The sequence below is a fragment of the Anopheles moucheti genome, chromosome 2, assembly GCF_943734755.1.
Source record: "Anopheles moucheti chromosome 2, idAnoMoucSN_F20_07, whole genome shotgun sequence".
NCBI classification, from domain to species: domain Eukaryota; kingdom Metazoa; phylum Arthropoda; class Insecta; order Diptera; family Culicidae; genus Anopheles; species Anopheles moucheti.
In genome coordinates this window covers 58,344,824-58,358,263 of record NC_069140.1, presented here as the reverse complement: position 1 = coordinate 58,358,263, position 13,440 = coordinate 58,344,824, and the positions used below count along the sequence as shown (strand labels likewise).

General features: G+C 42.0%; 1 protein-coding gene across 1 annotated transcript in view; it reads left to right on the top strand.

Moving 5' to 3' along the window:
• Positions 1 to 13,440, top strand: part of LOC128310687 (uncharacterized) — a 99,435-nt gene that overhangs the window by 69,589 nt on the left and 16,406 nt on the right. The window contains exons 5-6 of the mRNA XM_053047390.1: positions 9,110 to 9,184; positions 9,283 to 9,409. Coding sequence (XP_052903350.1) covers positions 9,110 to 9,184; positions 9,283 to 9,409 — 202 coding nt within the window. The remainder of the gene's footprint in view (positions 1 to 9,109; positions 9,185 to 9,282; positions 9,410 to 13,440) is intronic.

Here is a 13,440-nt window from a genome sequence, read left to right as displayed (position 1 = left end):
ACTTTGGAAAATACCGAAGAACATTAGGCTAGCCGACCCGACTTGTGGTGAAGTTGGTAACATCGATATGCTTCTTGGCAGAGAGGTGTACAATGACATACTGATGGATGGAGTATTGAGACTTCGATCGCAGTGTGACAATTTACTGCTGCAAGAGACCCAACTGGGTTGGATTGTTTCGGGAAGGACATCGGGACTTCAGAGTCAACAACCACATGTAGTGAACCTTACCTGTAGCGGACCAGCGTTAGATGAACAACTGACTAAGTTTTGGGAAATTGAGTCATGTCACACATCGAGTACTTTATCACCAGAAGAATCGAAATGTGAAGAAATATTCGAATGCACTACTACTAGAGGGCCAGATGGAAGATACATAGTGGCACTTCCAAAGGATCCTGTTAAGATCAAGATGTTAGGCTCATCTTACAACATAGCTAAACGACGACTCCAATCGTTGAGCCGTCGGCTTAATGCCAACCCTGAATTAAAGGCGCAATATCAGGAGTTTTTGAATGAATATCTGCGATTAGGTCACATGGTAGAAGTCAATCCTGATCCTGAAGATGAATCGATTACCTATTACATGCCGCATCACTGCATCGTGCGACCGGATAGTCTTACAACGAAATTACGAGTGGTTTTCGATGCCTCTTGTTCTAGTGAGTCCGGAGTATCCTTAAATGATGCCTTATTAGTCGGTCCTGTAATCCAAGAAGATCTATTGAGCATCATAATGCGCTTTCGTTTGTCAAAATATGCGCTGACGGCGGACATCGAAAAGATGTATCGGCAAGTATGGATAGCAGAAGCAGACCGTCCGTTACAACGTATTATTTGGCAAGATACAGAATATGGTGGAATTCGCTCGTATCAACTGAATACGATTACATATGGAACATCATCAGCTCCATACTTGGCCACCAAGTGTCTTCAAACGCTGTCGAAAGAGGCGAAGGTATCGCATCCTGTTGCTTCACAAATCTTATCGACAGACTTCTACATGGACGACATGATTAGTGGTGCAGACACGGTGGAAGATGGAAAACAATTATGTAACGAGATGTGCGAGTTGTTGCAGTCTGCTGGTTTTCCTCTTAGGAAGTGGGCTTCCAATTCAAAGCAGATTTTGAATACGCTTCCAGCCCAGCTTCGCGAGATGGGTTCGGAGCTTTTGATAGATCCGAACAAGTCGATTAAAGCCCTTGGCTTAAAATGGTCCCCAGCAGAAGATAGCCTAGGTTTCAACGTACCCAAATGGAATTGTGACCAACAAATTTCTAAACGCAGTGTTGTCTCCGAGGCTGCGCGCTTGTATGATCCATTGGGACTAATCGGGCCAGTCATTGTGCTCGCAAAATGTTTCCTGCAAGAACTGTGGGAGAAAAGGATTGATTGGGATCAACCGCTTGAAGAAGAATTGCGACAACGGTGGCGACTTTTTAAGCAAGACATTAGTCATGTAGCAGATATCAAGGTCCCACGTCGAGTGATGGCGGAAAATGCGGAAAGTATTGAACTACACGGCTTTAGTGATGCGTCAGAAAAGGCGTATGGTGCCTGCATCTATGTGCGAACTACATCGGAAAATGGTAGCATAAATGTAGAACTGTTATGTGCAAAGTCCAAGGTAGCACCCATTGAAAATGGAAAAAAGCAGAAAAGAGTTACTCTTCCAAGACTCGAATTGTCGGGCGCGTTATTATTGTGTCATTTGTGGCAGAAAGTACAGAGCAGCTTAAAACGCGACATTAAAAGCATTTTTTGGGTTGATTCAACGATAGTGTTGCATTGGATAGCTGGACATCCTTCTCGATGCAAGCCGTTCGTCGCTAATCGAATATCGGAGATTCAGCACATAACAGACAAGAGTTGTTGGTACCATGTATCGGGTGAAGACAATCCAGCAGACATAATATCCCGAGGAATGAGACCTAGCCTATTGAAGTGTAATGAAACCTGGTGGCATGGACCTAAATGGCTAAGTCAACCAATCAACTGGATGGATCATACGAATTTACCAAATGCTGTGTTTTCTGCCGAAGAGCTGGAAGAACGGGCTGTAGCGATGACTATTAGCAATAGTGTGGCGAATCCCATTTTCCACCTACGATCATCGTATCCAGCGTTAAGGAGATTGGTGGCATATATCCTTAGATTTCGGTACAATAGCCAACGTGTAAATCAAACCCAGCGTCGAAAGGGAGTACTGTCAAGCCACGAACTACAGCAAGCCGAAATCACACTCATTCGAATGTCACAAGCCGAAACCTTTGCAGAAGATATCGCTAACATCAGACGAGACGGACAAGTGAAGCATAAGTCTAGCTTAAAAGCACTTGCTCCCTTATTGCGAGATGGTATATTACTTATCGGTGGTAGACTAAGAAACGCTCCAGTATCAGAAACACGCAAACATCCGATAATACTGGACTCAAAGCATCCTCTAACTATCCTCATTATGCAATCTTACCATCAACAACTCTTGCACGCAGGCCCGCAACTACTAATAGCTACTGTTCGGGAAAAATATTGGCCTTTGCGAGTGCGCAATCTAGCGCGGAGGGTGGTACATGATTGTGTGAAATGCTATCGCAGCAAACCTACAACGATGGAGCAGATAATGGGTGATTTGCCGTTAGAAAGAGTCACTCCGACAGCGACATTCGCTAACACCGGAATTGATCTGTGTGGACCGTTATGGTATCGACTAGCACCAAGGAAAGCCACACCTTTAAAATGTTTCGTCGCAGTGTTCATCTGTCTGGTGACAAAGGCAGTACACTTGGAACTAGTAGCAGATTTGTCAACCCAGGCGTTCATTGCTGCACTGAAGCGTTTTGTAGCAAGGCGCGGGAAACCCAGAACGATCTCCTGTGATAATGCCAAAAATTTTCGTGGCGCTGAACGAGGTTTGAAGGAGTTAGCTGATCTTTTCAAAATGCAGCAAGCAAATCATGCTGTAACAGCCCATTGCCTCAACGAAGGGATCGACTTTAAGTTTATTCCTCCACGCGCACCGAACTTTGGAGGTTTATGGGAAGCGGCAGTCAAAAGTTTCAAAAAACATTTAAAAGCAACAATTGGCACAACAATCCTGTTAAAAGAAGACCTCGAGACGCTCATCATCCAGATCGAAGCCTGCTTAAACTCACGACCACTCAGCCCAATGTCATCCGACCCCGAGGATTTAGAGGTACTTACCCCTGGGCATTTCCTTATTAATCGTAGTTTGGTGTCCATTTTAGAACCATCGTATGCAGACATCAACATTAATAAATTGGACCGATGGCAAAAGAATCAAGAGTTCCTGCGTCGCGTATGGAAACAGTGGCAAACCGATTACTTGTCGGGACTACAACCGCGAACGAAATGGAGGGGCAAACGAGACAACATAGAGGAAGGGACAATGGTTCTCGTGAAAGAAGATAATTTACCTCCGCTTAAATGGGCCATTGGCAGGATTACGCAAATATACAAGGGCCAAGATAATAACGTGCGGGTCGTTCAGGTTAAGACAAAAGACGGAGTGTATCGACGTGCAATTTCGAAACTTTGCATATTACCGGGGCAAGGCAAGGGTGAATTTGAAAAAAAGGAGTAGAAAGTTAGAGACCTTTCCACGGGGGGCGAAATGTTAAGGATTGAGATAGGATCGGCCTGAAGTGGCCAAGCGGAATATGTAAACGGCGCTCACGAGCGAACCCGAATGGGAATAGAATTAAGAATAGCGATTAAGAGAAATATAGATTAGTATTGCTTTAGAACTAAACCAAATCGAACGCCAATTTAATTCTCGCCTACAATTTTCGTTAACACCATCCTTACCGCATATCAGTGCAAGCCAACCTCCAAAGGCGAACCAATAAAATAAATTATACGTAGTGGAATTGAAAAACTTTCCCCATATACACACACACACACTGCACACTGCAAACATTCTTCTTCACCTTTGAACAGTAACGTGAAATAACCGCTGCTTGCTTACTCGTACCTTATGTTAAGTGTTCTTTTCATTTTGATCCCTCGCTGTGGTCACACTCAGTGACGGACCTGCAGCTTGCACCGTACTTACTTCCATCCACAAAAGCTGTGACCGTGGAGTCGAATGGAAGAGCTTTGCTAAAAATATATCTCAAAGCATTCGCACAATAAATCATGCCCCCGGGTAAAATTGCGGCGCCAGGCTGGCAAGATTTCTGTGACCGCTCAACCGCTCATCCTGCCCTCGCCTAGAGCCTGAGAGTGCTTTTACACTGGATTCGTCAGCGTTGAGTGTTGTGGTGAGGAAGGCCAAAAAAAAGCTCCTTCCCTTCCACCACATGCCTTCGTGCACTCAGTGTAGTGAAGGGACAAAACCACATCGGTTATGGTTGGTGGCGTTATTCTTTTTTAGAACATGTTTGTAACTAGCTATGCAATACCTACACAGGCATAATACAGCCAGTACAGCACCTTGCGAGCTGGTTGCCAATAATTTCAATACTCAAAAATCTACTTGGTCAACCCACTCACATACGCGGTGTGGTTGTAGGCTGTAGCAGAAGCGATGTGTTACTTTGCGGCTGCGAACATATGCTACCACGGCAAAAAAAGCTTTGATAACTTTGAGCAAGAAAGGTTCGATCGTTTGGAAGCACACCGAGTGATGAAATGACAAAAAATTCAATATCTGTACACATCGATAAATGTGCTGGTTGGGTGGGATGTGGGCGAAAAATGTGTTACCAAATTCAGTAGCATTACTTCCAGATCCATCTTCCCTTCTTGGAGTTTCTACAGTAAGGGAAGATGTAGAAGAAATGGATAATAAAATTTTGCAAACGAAAAAAGAGATGCTCCTGTAGGTGCACACCTGAATATGAACGGAAAAGTTCTATTCAAACAGTGTTGTGGTGATGGCATCTACCAAAGCAACCTTCGATCACCAGCAAAGAGCTCCAGGATTCGACTCGTAAAAGTAAACAAATTGCTGGCAACCGTAGATACCGTCACTTGGGGCATTCTTCCGCTTTTGAATCTAATCCTTTCCATGGTTTATATCTCTGTGTGTGTGTATGTGTAAACGTGTCGTTTGAGCAACCAATAAACTGCTGTCAATAGGAACAATCTTTACAACCATCGCTCGAAAACCGGCTGCCATCGACAGCAGGGCACCGTTTGCTGCACCCAGGATGCCATACAATAGCCACAAATTAACTGCACGTGGGACTGCTGCACCATTCGTTTTCAGCCAAACCTTAAGGGAGATGAGTCTGTCAGAAAAATAAAAAAACTTTCAAAACATGCAAACCACCACCCAATGCATCGGATGTGTGTGCGCCACGAGGGTTCAAGTTGTACCATTTTTAGCGAAACTCGAAACACTCACCAGAACTTGCGATCGTTTGTTCCGTAGCACTGCTAACATACACGCTGTTGCATCGCATGCACCACCAGGCCTGGAGGTGAATTTTTCACCAAAATGGAAAAAGTTTTAATTAACGTAGGGACGTCTCGGCGATGCTGGCTGGTCGTTTATGGCACTGTTATCGAAAACTGTAATTCGCTCCGTTGCTCGACAAGCGATAGCATGATGAAAGGAAAACCCATGTTTTCGGATGCAATCCAATCGCCATCTTGTGTGTACACACGATCGGGAAATGGTATTTCCGCGCATTTAATCATGTTTGCTAAAAAAGAAAGAAGGAATCGATCAAATGGCACAAACGGGTTGTGTTTGAAATGATGAATCCTTTCGATGAACTGTTATTTCTGACCAGTGTTCTTTCTGTACAAAAATGCTTGGCTTTATGTGTGTCATTGTAGTACGGTTTTATAAATATTGAACTTAAGTTATCATTTCAAGAAAATTCCATTAAACTGATAAACACGGCGAAATTAATTGAAGAGATCATTTAGAACGAGAGTAATTAATACGAGATAATACTATCACTTATTTTTGCACCGGTTGTGACATGTAAATTAAACATTTTTAATGAAATTGTATTAATATCTGAGTAATTAAATTAAAAAAAAAAACTTCCCATCATTACGACTATACTTGATGATGAAATTTCATACCCAATACTGTGAAAAGCACAGTAAACTGAGCCACAAATGACCATTCAGATGATGGCATGCAGCAAAATCAAATCAACTTTACGCTGACCCAGCGCCAGACAAAACTAAATGCCTACGTTAGCAACAGGAAGTCATTGAAGGAAATTTGACTCGTTTCATTTTTGCCACGCTCAAACGCGCGGTACTTGTTGGTCGCGCGCTCGTTGTCCATGCTTCAATGTTATCTATTTTCCCTTACTGCACCGAAACAACGGTGACGCCCTTGCAGTCGCGTGAGTAATCCCCTTAAGCACATTATACAATAAATTTAAATCTTTCACTCCAGCTGACAAACTGAGAAGACGTGCGATTTTATTTCCCGGCACTCAATGAAAGCTTCGCCGGCGTTTATTGTTGCCCTTGCATTGCGAACAAGCGGCAGGAGCTGGCCTCGGCAAACGGGCAAACGGCACGACGGGAGTAAACCTTCCAATCTGGGTCCAACGGAGCGAGACGTTTAAAATGTGATTATCGTCTTCATTTTATTTCCGTCACTCTTGTACGGACGGTTCGGGCCAACGATGACACGATGGTGGCAAAACGGAATGATAGCACCAGCAGGACACACGAAACTCGTCCTGTCAGTGCCGCTATGGCGCGGTTGAATCACATTTCTTTGCCCGTTGTGAATCATGCTTCCTTGTTACTAACGTGTATTTGCCGGGCGGGTAACGATGGTCTGCAGCAACAGGAAGCGTGTAGCCCGTTTGAACGTTCGCTGGTTCGAAATTGTGCCATAGAATGCTTTGATTGACCATAGAGTGGGTCTGTCGACATTAATGATGTTTTTCCACTTCCGGTAACATTCAATCAGCGTGAAACTATGTGAGGTTGAGCGAACTGGTCGCTTTGTAGATGCGCTAGCTTTTGAAAGCAATCATTAAGTGGTCAATTTTAGTTTGAAGGAAACAAGAATTAACATCCTTAAGTAAACCCTTAAAAATCAACAAGCAATTGGAATTTATAAAGAATTAGACGGTGATGTATTTAATAACAGTACCGGTCCCACACAGGACCGATACAAAATCCCATCCAGACCGTTCCCTCGTAGCCGGGACTGATTGCCCAGCCCAGTCGTAATGAATCATTTACGACTTTCCCTTCAAACGAAAACAATAAAAAAAATCGTTGCTTATGTGATTTAACCTTCACTTGTGCCAAATCTATATTGACGCTTTGTCCCGTATGACGTATTCATAGAATGGAGACGCATGGTACGTTGTACGTTGAAAATTTCTTTTCGTGAGCCAATGTATCTTCTGCCTCTTGGCGCAAAGACCTACTGCGCGGAAAATTCCTCTTTACGCAGGACTGACTATCCAGCTACAAGATAAAATAAGTTGATACGGCCTGGTCGTTTTAACGTCCCTACTTAAGGTAAAAATCCAAATGGGAATTTGGGCTAGGACCGGTTGTGTTATTTGGGAGCGGCTCCGTTACTAAATACACCACCACCGGGCCGATACCATTTGTTGTGTACTATTTATATAACTAATAGTTTATTGATATTATCGTTTTCGACCGTTACGTTTTCTGTATTTAATTGTTTGTTAATTCATAAGTTTATAAATCAATAAAGGATGAAGAAAAAAAGGAATAATGAGAAAACAATTTTTTATTCAAAAGGTACGAACGTGTTGCTTATAATTAAAGATAACTTAATTTAAGGTACAATTAACATTCGTTTGAAGACATTTCCTTCTCCAAACACTGAAATGTCATCCCGGGTGTACTCGGTCGAAAAGAAAGATTTAAAATAATTCAAGAGCTGAATAATAACAATAGGTAAATGTAAAAATCATGATATATGCAAATGAAAAGCATTATACTGCAAAAAGTACAAAAATATATTAAAGTTATGCAAAAAATAACGTTACGTGATAAAAACGAAGTGAAAACATTTGTCAAATCCTTTCGTCATATTTGCTTTTAATCACCTATCGAAAGAGTAAAGTACAAACCTTTTCACATTCGTTTCGTCGTTTGAACGACATGCTTAAATAATTACTTATACATAGACTGTAATGGTTACATTACCCTGGCAATCAGTAATGTATTGCTTGATAGTTATAGTTATGAGACGACATATCTGTGTGATGTCTTTCTTACATTTGATTCCCATTGCGTGGGCGTAACGTAATGGGTCGCGTATGGCCCGTCAATATAACACATCATGCAATGTTTAATCAATTTGTTCTACGTCACGTGTACTTCGCAGCTATTCGATTGTTTCGTTTCGACTTTTGTGCAGTGTCCTTATTTTTCGGCACCGTTCTTAAAGTCATTAAATGGTATGACAAACTTCACGGTAACCTATTTGAATCATTAGATGCCTTCGTGAGCTAGAGCATGAAGTGATCATAAATATTTTATGCTGCAGACATAAATTTTATCTTCCACCTTTGGTGGGCACTGAGTGAAGGGATACGAACATGCTTTTCACCAGAATTTCTTGATGCAGGTTATACCACTCCGTTGCGATAGCAACGAACAAAGAATATTCTGGCGGTAACCGGTTTCATACTAACTGAGATCATACGGCACACAAAACAAAAACACATGCATAGTTTACTACCAAACTCCCGGTCATCAGGCGCCGCCACGCGGCACAAATACTCAAGTACGGTGGCGAAAGACAAAGCCAACATTGAAATACTGTCCACAGTAAAGTTGGTTTTATGAACAGATAAAATCACATCTCAAACATGACCGATTCATGATACCTAATGTTACCGTTCCGATGATGTCTCACCGAAATCAATCACCAGCCACAATGGGAAATATTGGGGGGAAATGAAACGAAAACGAATAAAGTGGTAACACATCAATAAAACTGCATTTGAAGTTTGTCTGACAGTTGTTTTACTATTTACCTACATCTTTTCGAACAAGCCGTGGCCTACTCTGAAGACCGTGATTGTTGTTGTAGTGCTACGGAGACCAAATTAATTAGATTGGTTGCTATGATGCTCGTTGGTTTATGTGTTACGTTTGTATTTACTTTCAGGTTGGGACGGAATCTACAGTGCTACATCCAACGCATGACAATCTTCATTGGGCGTCGCGGGATCTTATCATTCAGGTATTGTTGATTATTGCGTAGCCTGTAAAACTACGCTGCATAAATTTATTTTTCTGTTCACTTACATTTCACTGTTTCACTATCTCGCCGGCGAACAGCTACTGCCCTCTCATTACTCCACTGGGCAGCTAATATTACGATGCTTGGCTGAAGTGGGCACCATTTACTCGGAAGTATCGCAGGCACCCTTGGAATCCAGCCGCAAGGAACCAATTCCGGAACGAGGTATTTATGGCTAATTTTCTGAAAACCATGCTTTTCCTATTGATTAGCTCTTGTGCTTCCACGCCTTTGCACTCATAAATACGGCAATCATCGGCTCTCCATCTATAGTGGGAGATCGTTTCATGATGATAATGAAATTATCTGATTAATCATCATCCGTCCTGTCAATGCAAGGCCTCGCGATGAAGCACCGGCTGTCGGCAGCAAACCATGCATGAATGATGCCATTTGTGAACATTAGCCTACACAAACACACTATTAGAGACGGTGTCAAAATGTCAACAATTGAAATGATAATCAACTGTGTTATAAATTATGCAGCGCATTAGTCGCCACCCGAACCGACTGTAGTTGTGTATCCACGGTGCAGTATAATTATGCACCGTTTAGAATGCAAAAATTAAACCATAATGAAAGCGTTGAATCAAGGCAAGTATGCTGGTAACATTCCAGCTCGTTGGTATGCCAAGAGCTTTTCAATTAGATTGCTTATTTTAAATGATTTTATTTGTCGTTTGATTTGAAATGTTGTTCCAATTTGACGGGACGAAGTTCGAAGCATCGTCGAAACGCAAGGAATGCGAATCTATTTTTGTGTTTCTGAATTTCTAATAATACGCGTTTACTGTTTGCAATAGTAGCCTTTTGTATACGCCTAAAATCATTGTTAACATTGGACCGGGGGTATGTGTGACGACCGCTGACATGAAGCGTCTACGGACAATGGAAACGATAGAAAAGTTTATCAGATTCGTTGTTACACCGTTGTTAAAGGTGTGAGGTGGTTTGATAATTACATGCGGAAATTGGAAATTGGAACTTTGACACAATCTACAATGCGAACAATATAAAAATGAATGATGCAGCAACGTTGTTGTTTTAACTGCAAAAATCAACAAATACACGATGGGCTTGATTCCCAATGGAGACGCCTTGTACCTGACGTGAATGTTGAATATTGAACGTGAAAAGATGCGGCGATGTTTACCTCAACACGTACCTTACGGTTTGAACTAGAAAAGCGTCCCTCAAGAACTCTGATCAGATAAGAGAATAACACGGATATTAGGTGCAACACTTATTATTATACACTTATACCCAATTATAAAGAGTTGGTAAGGTGTACTGGGGTTAGCCTTGTTTTAGTAGACGAGTTTATTTTATGTTTTTCATCAAATGTTTCATATTTTTTGTTTCAACGATGTCCGTATTTTTGAAAACACGAACTCATTGCTGCTTAGTCTTTTATTTTCGTCCGTCATCAGTTTTCTAGTTAATATGTGAAATTTTCTTTCAACTGTAATTTCCGAGCAGCGCGGATAATGCGAAACCCGGCTGTAATAAAATTCCACTAGTAGAGTGGTAATTAGAGTGGTGGATGCGTTATCATTTCCGGGCTTACAATTGTCAACTGTTTATTCTATCGTCCATTCAGTTCATCAGTTCATTCAGTTCATTTGTTTCATTTCTATAGTATTCCTAATCTGTCATGATGCGTCCGTTTATTCTGCTAGCTTGTGGTGTTGTCAAAAGTGTAAACAAACACAACACAAAAATTCTTATAATCCTTCCTAATCATAAAGTACAAATTCAAACACCGGTCATTAACCCCGGTTGTCGGCGTTCCATTCGTACAATTTTCGAATAATTTTAATTCAAAACTATTAGCACTGCACTATTTCTATTTGGCTTGATTTTTTTTTTATTGTGTTTATTTTCATTTTTCTATGAAAAAAAAAATAAAAACTCATAACATGACGTCTTTGGAAACCTTTATTTTGACGTACGATCGGTGAAGACGATGATTGTTCCTGTCACATATTTTGAGTAAAAAACTTTCCCATTTTTGTCTACTCTTTCCTAGGCAGAGTTTATGTAATGCCACTGACTTCCAACTAATACCCCGACAGCACACCTAACCGCAACGATTACGCTATTCGAGTTACCCCCCTGCAGGGTAACAGACAGAGAAAAAGTTTATTTATTGCGAAACTTCCACCGGACAGCATCGTATGCTGAAAAATATGTTTAGTGTGAGTCTTTGGCAACGTTTCTGTCCCTATTATAGTACTTTTGGAACGACCACAGTGCCCCAGTGCTGGAACAATTTTGCAACACAACACTTCATTGGGGCATTGCTACCGGGAGGCATCTTCGATGGTCATCATCAGGTTGTCCAGAAGTGTCCCTTTTTGGGTCAGTTTTTTCTTCGCACTGCTCCTCTCTCTCTCTCTCTCTCTCTCTCTCTCTGTATACAGATTTTGCGAAGCTATAAAAACTCTCATCGTTGTTTACATTTTCCAACCATATTAAGCGTACGTAGTTTACGGACATTCCGTGCAGATACACTACATTTGAATGTGTATGGTGAGGTTTTTTCTTCCGCTTTACCACTGCAAGGGGACAAAAAACACCTTTATCTGGTCTTTTGCATCATTGCACTGTAGGCAGTACTCAGTTCAATTTAGTTTCCGTTTTTTTTTGTATCTTGTTTGCATGAAAGCATCAAAGTTGATGCGCTATACTACGTCGGTTTTCTTGCTTCTGCTGGGATGTAAAACAAAGATGGAAGGAGAAAATAGATACTGAACACTGATCCATCTATGCATGAAGCTTGCTTCTTTTTTTTCAGTCTGTCAACACTTTTCCGCTATCACTCACTCAACAACCGAAAAAGGTTGCCCTCTGGGCAATGACATGAAATTTCCATCACCACAGTGTCAAAAACCATCCCATCACCCTCGAATGACCATGTCGAATCGGTCACAGGGACACAGACGAGCAGAAGAAAGGATATAATGATGACATTTAACCACATCCTTGTTTACCCTGGGCGGTGAAGGGAGAAATTTTACCACCCAGAAACGTTTTTTTGTGTGTGGCATGATTTGGAAAGTTGTACTTTTGTGATGTGGACCCAGGGCAACTCCGGCATTAGTTTATGCTGAAAGGAAATAAATCGCATACCCAACGGTATGCGGTGCGGTTGCTACACAGTGCGTTAAAAAAATTACAAAATATCCACTTTAAACGAGATCTTTTAGATACACTAAGTGGCAGCAATAAAAACACAACACAAGTATCTCCCGTACAACTTATTGCTTTGGGCGATTTTCTTCTAATTCGTCTTTTTCGCAAAACCGAAACGAGGATTTGTTGTTGAAGCTGATCCTCTCATTTAAATGCCCCCAGAAAAAGGGTCGCTTTCATTATTGCCATCCGGTCCGGCGCAGTTATTTCGCCTGGCACACTAGATACCAGACGCGCTGCTCTTCCTTGGATACGATTCATTTCGGGTAAAGGTGTAGTGAACCCTCCGGAGGCGTACTGTCAGGCGAGCTTTTGACATCTCAATGCGAAAAGGTTTCCTTTTGGTTTAACCTACCAAAAGTAAAGGGAGCAAACACACGGGCAGCACAACCACCAACAAAAAAATGCAAGATATCCGGAAAGTGGTGTGAGTCGACAAGCAGAACGCCTCGACACGATAAATAGCTGTCAAAAGTTGGCAAGATCTGAATTAAGAATGAAGATTAGATGCAAATAAATGGTTTAGAGTGGCGCATTATTACTGTACTCATAGCCATGAATAAAAGCTTGTCCGCCAGCGCGGAACGGACATCTTCAGACGACCAGAACCGAGGATCTGCCTGTGTTTGAAGAACCTGTCCGTACGCAATGTTGGGTTATACGAGTCGGGCTTCGTCACTCGCCCCTGTCAACGGACAAGTGGTTAAAAGGGGTCAATTTTGTAGAATGAGGGGAAATTGCTTTCCCTGCTACGCAACCACCAACCCGTTGCCGGGGATGGCTCCTGCGTCTTGTTGCGCCCTTGTTGAATGCTTGTTATGTTTATCAAGATGAGATTCTTTCGTGTCACATTATGCGATCGAGCTGTCTCTTATCAAGGCAATGCCTACCGTGTCGGGTTGGCATTTCGGCCGGATGTGTGCAATTGAACGATTAAAGCCACAATAATGTCACCAACCGAAATGTTTGTCCCCGGGCTCGGGAAGCATCGCTACTACCAT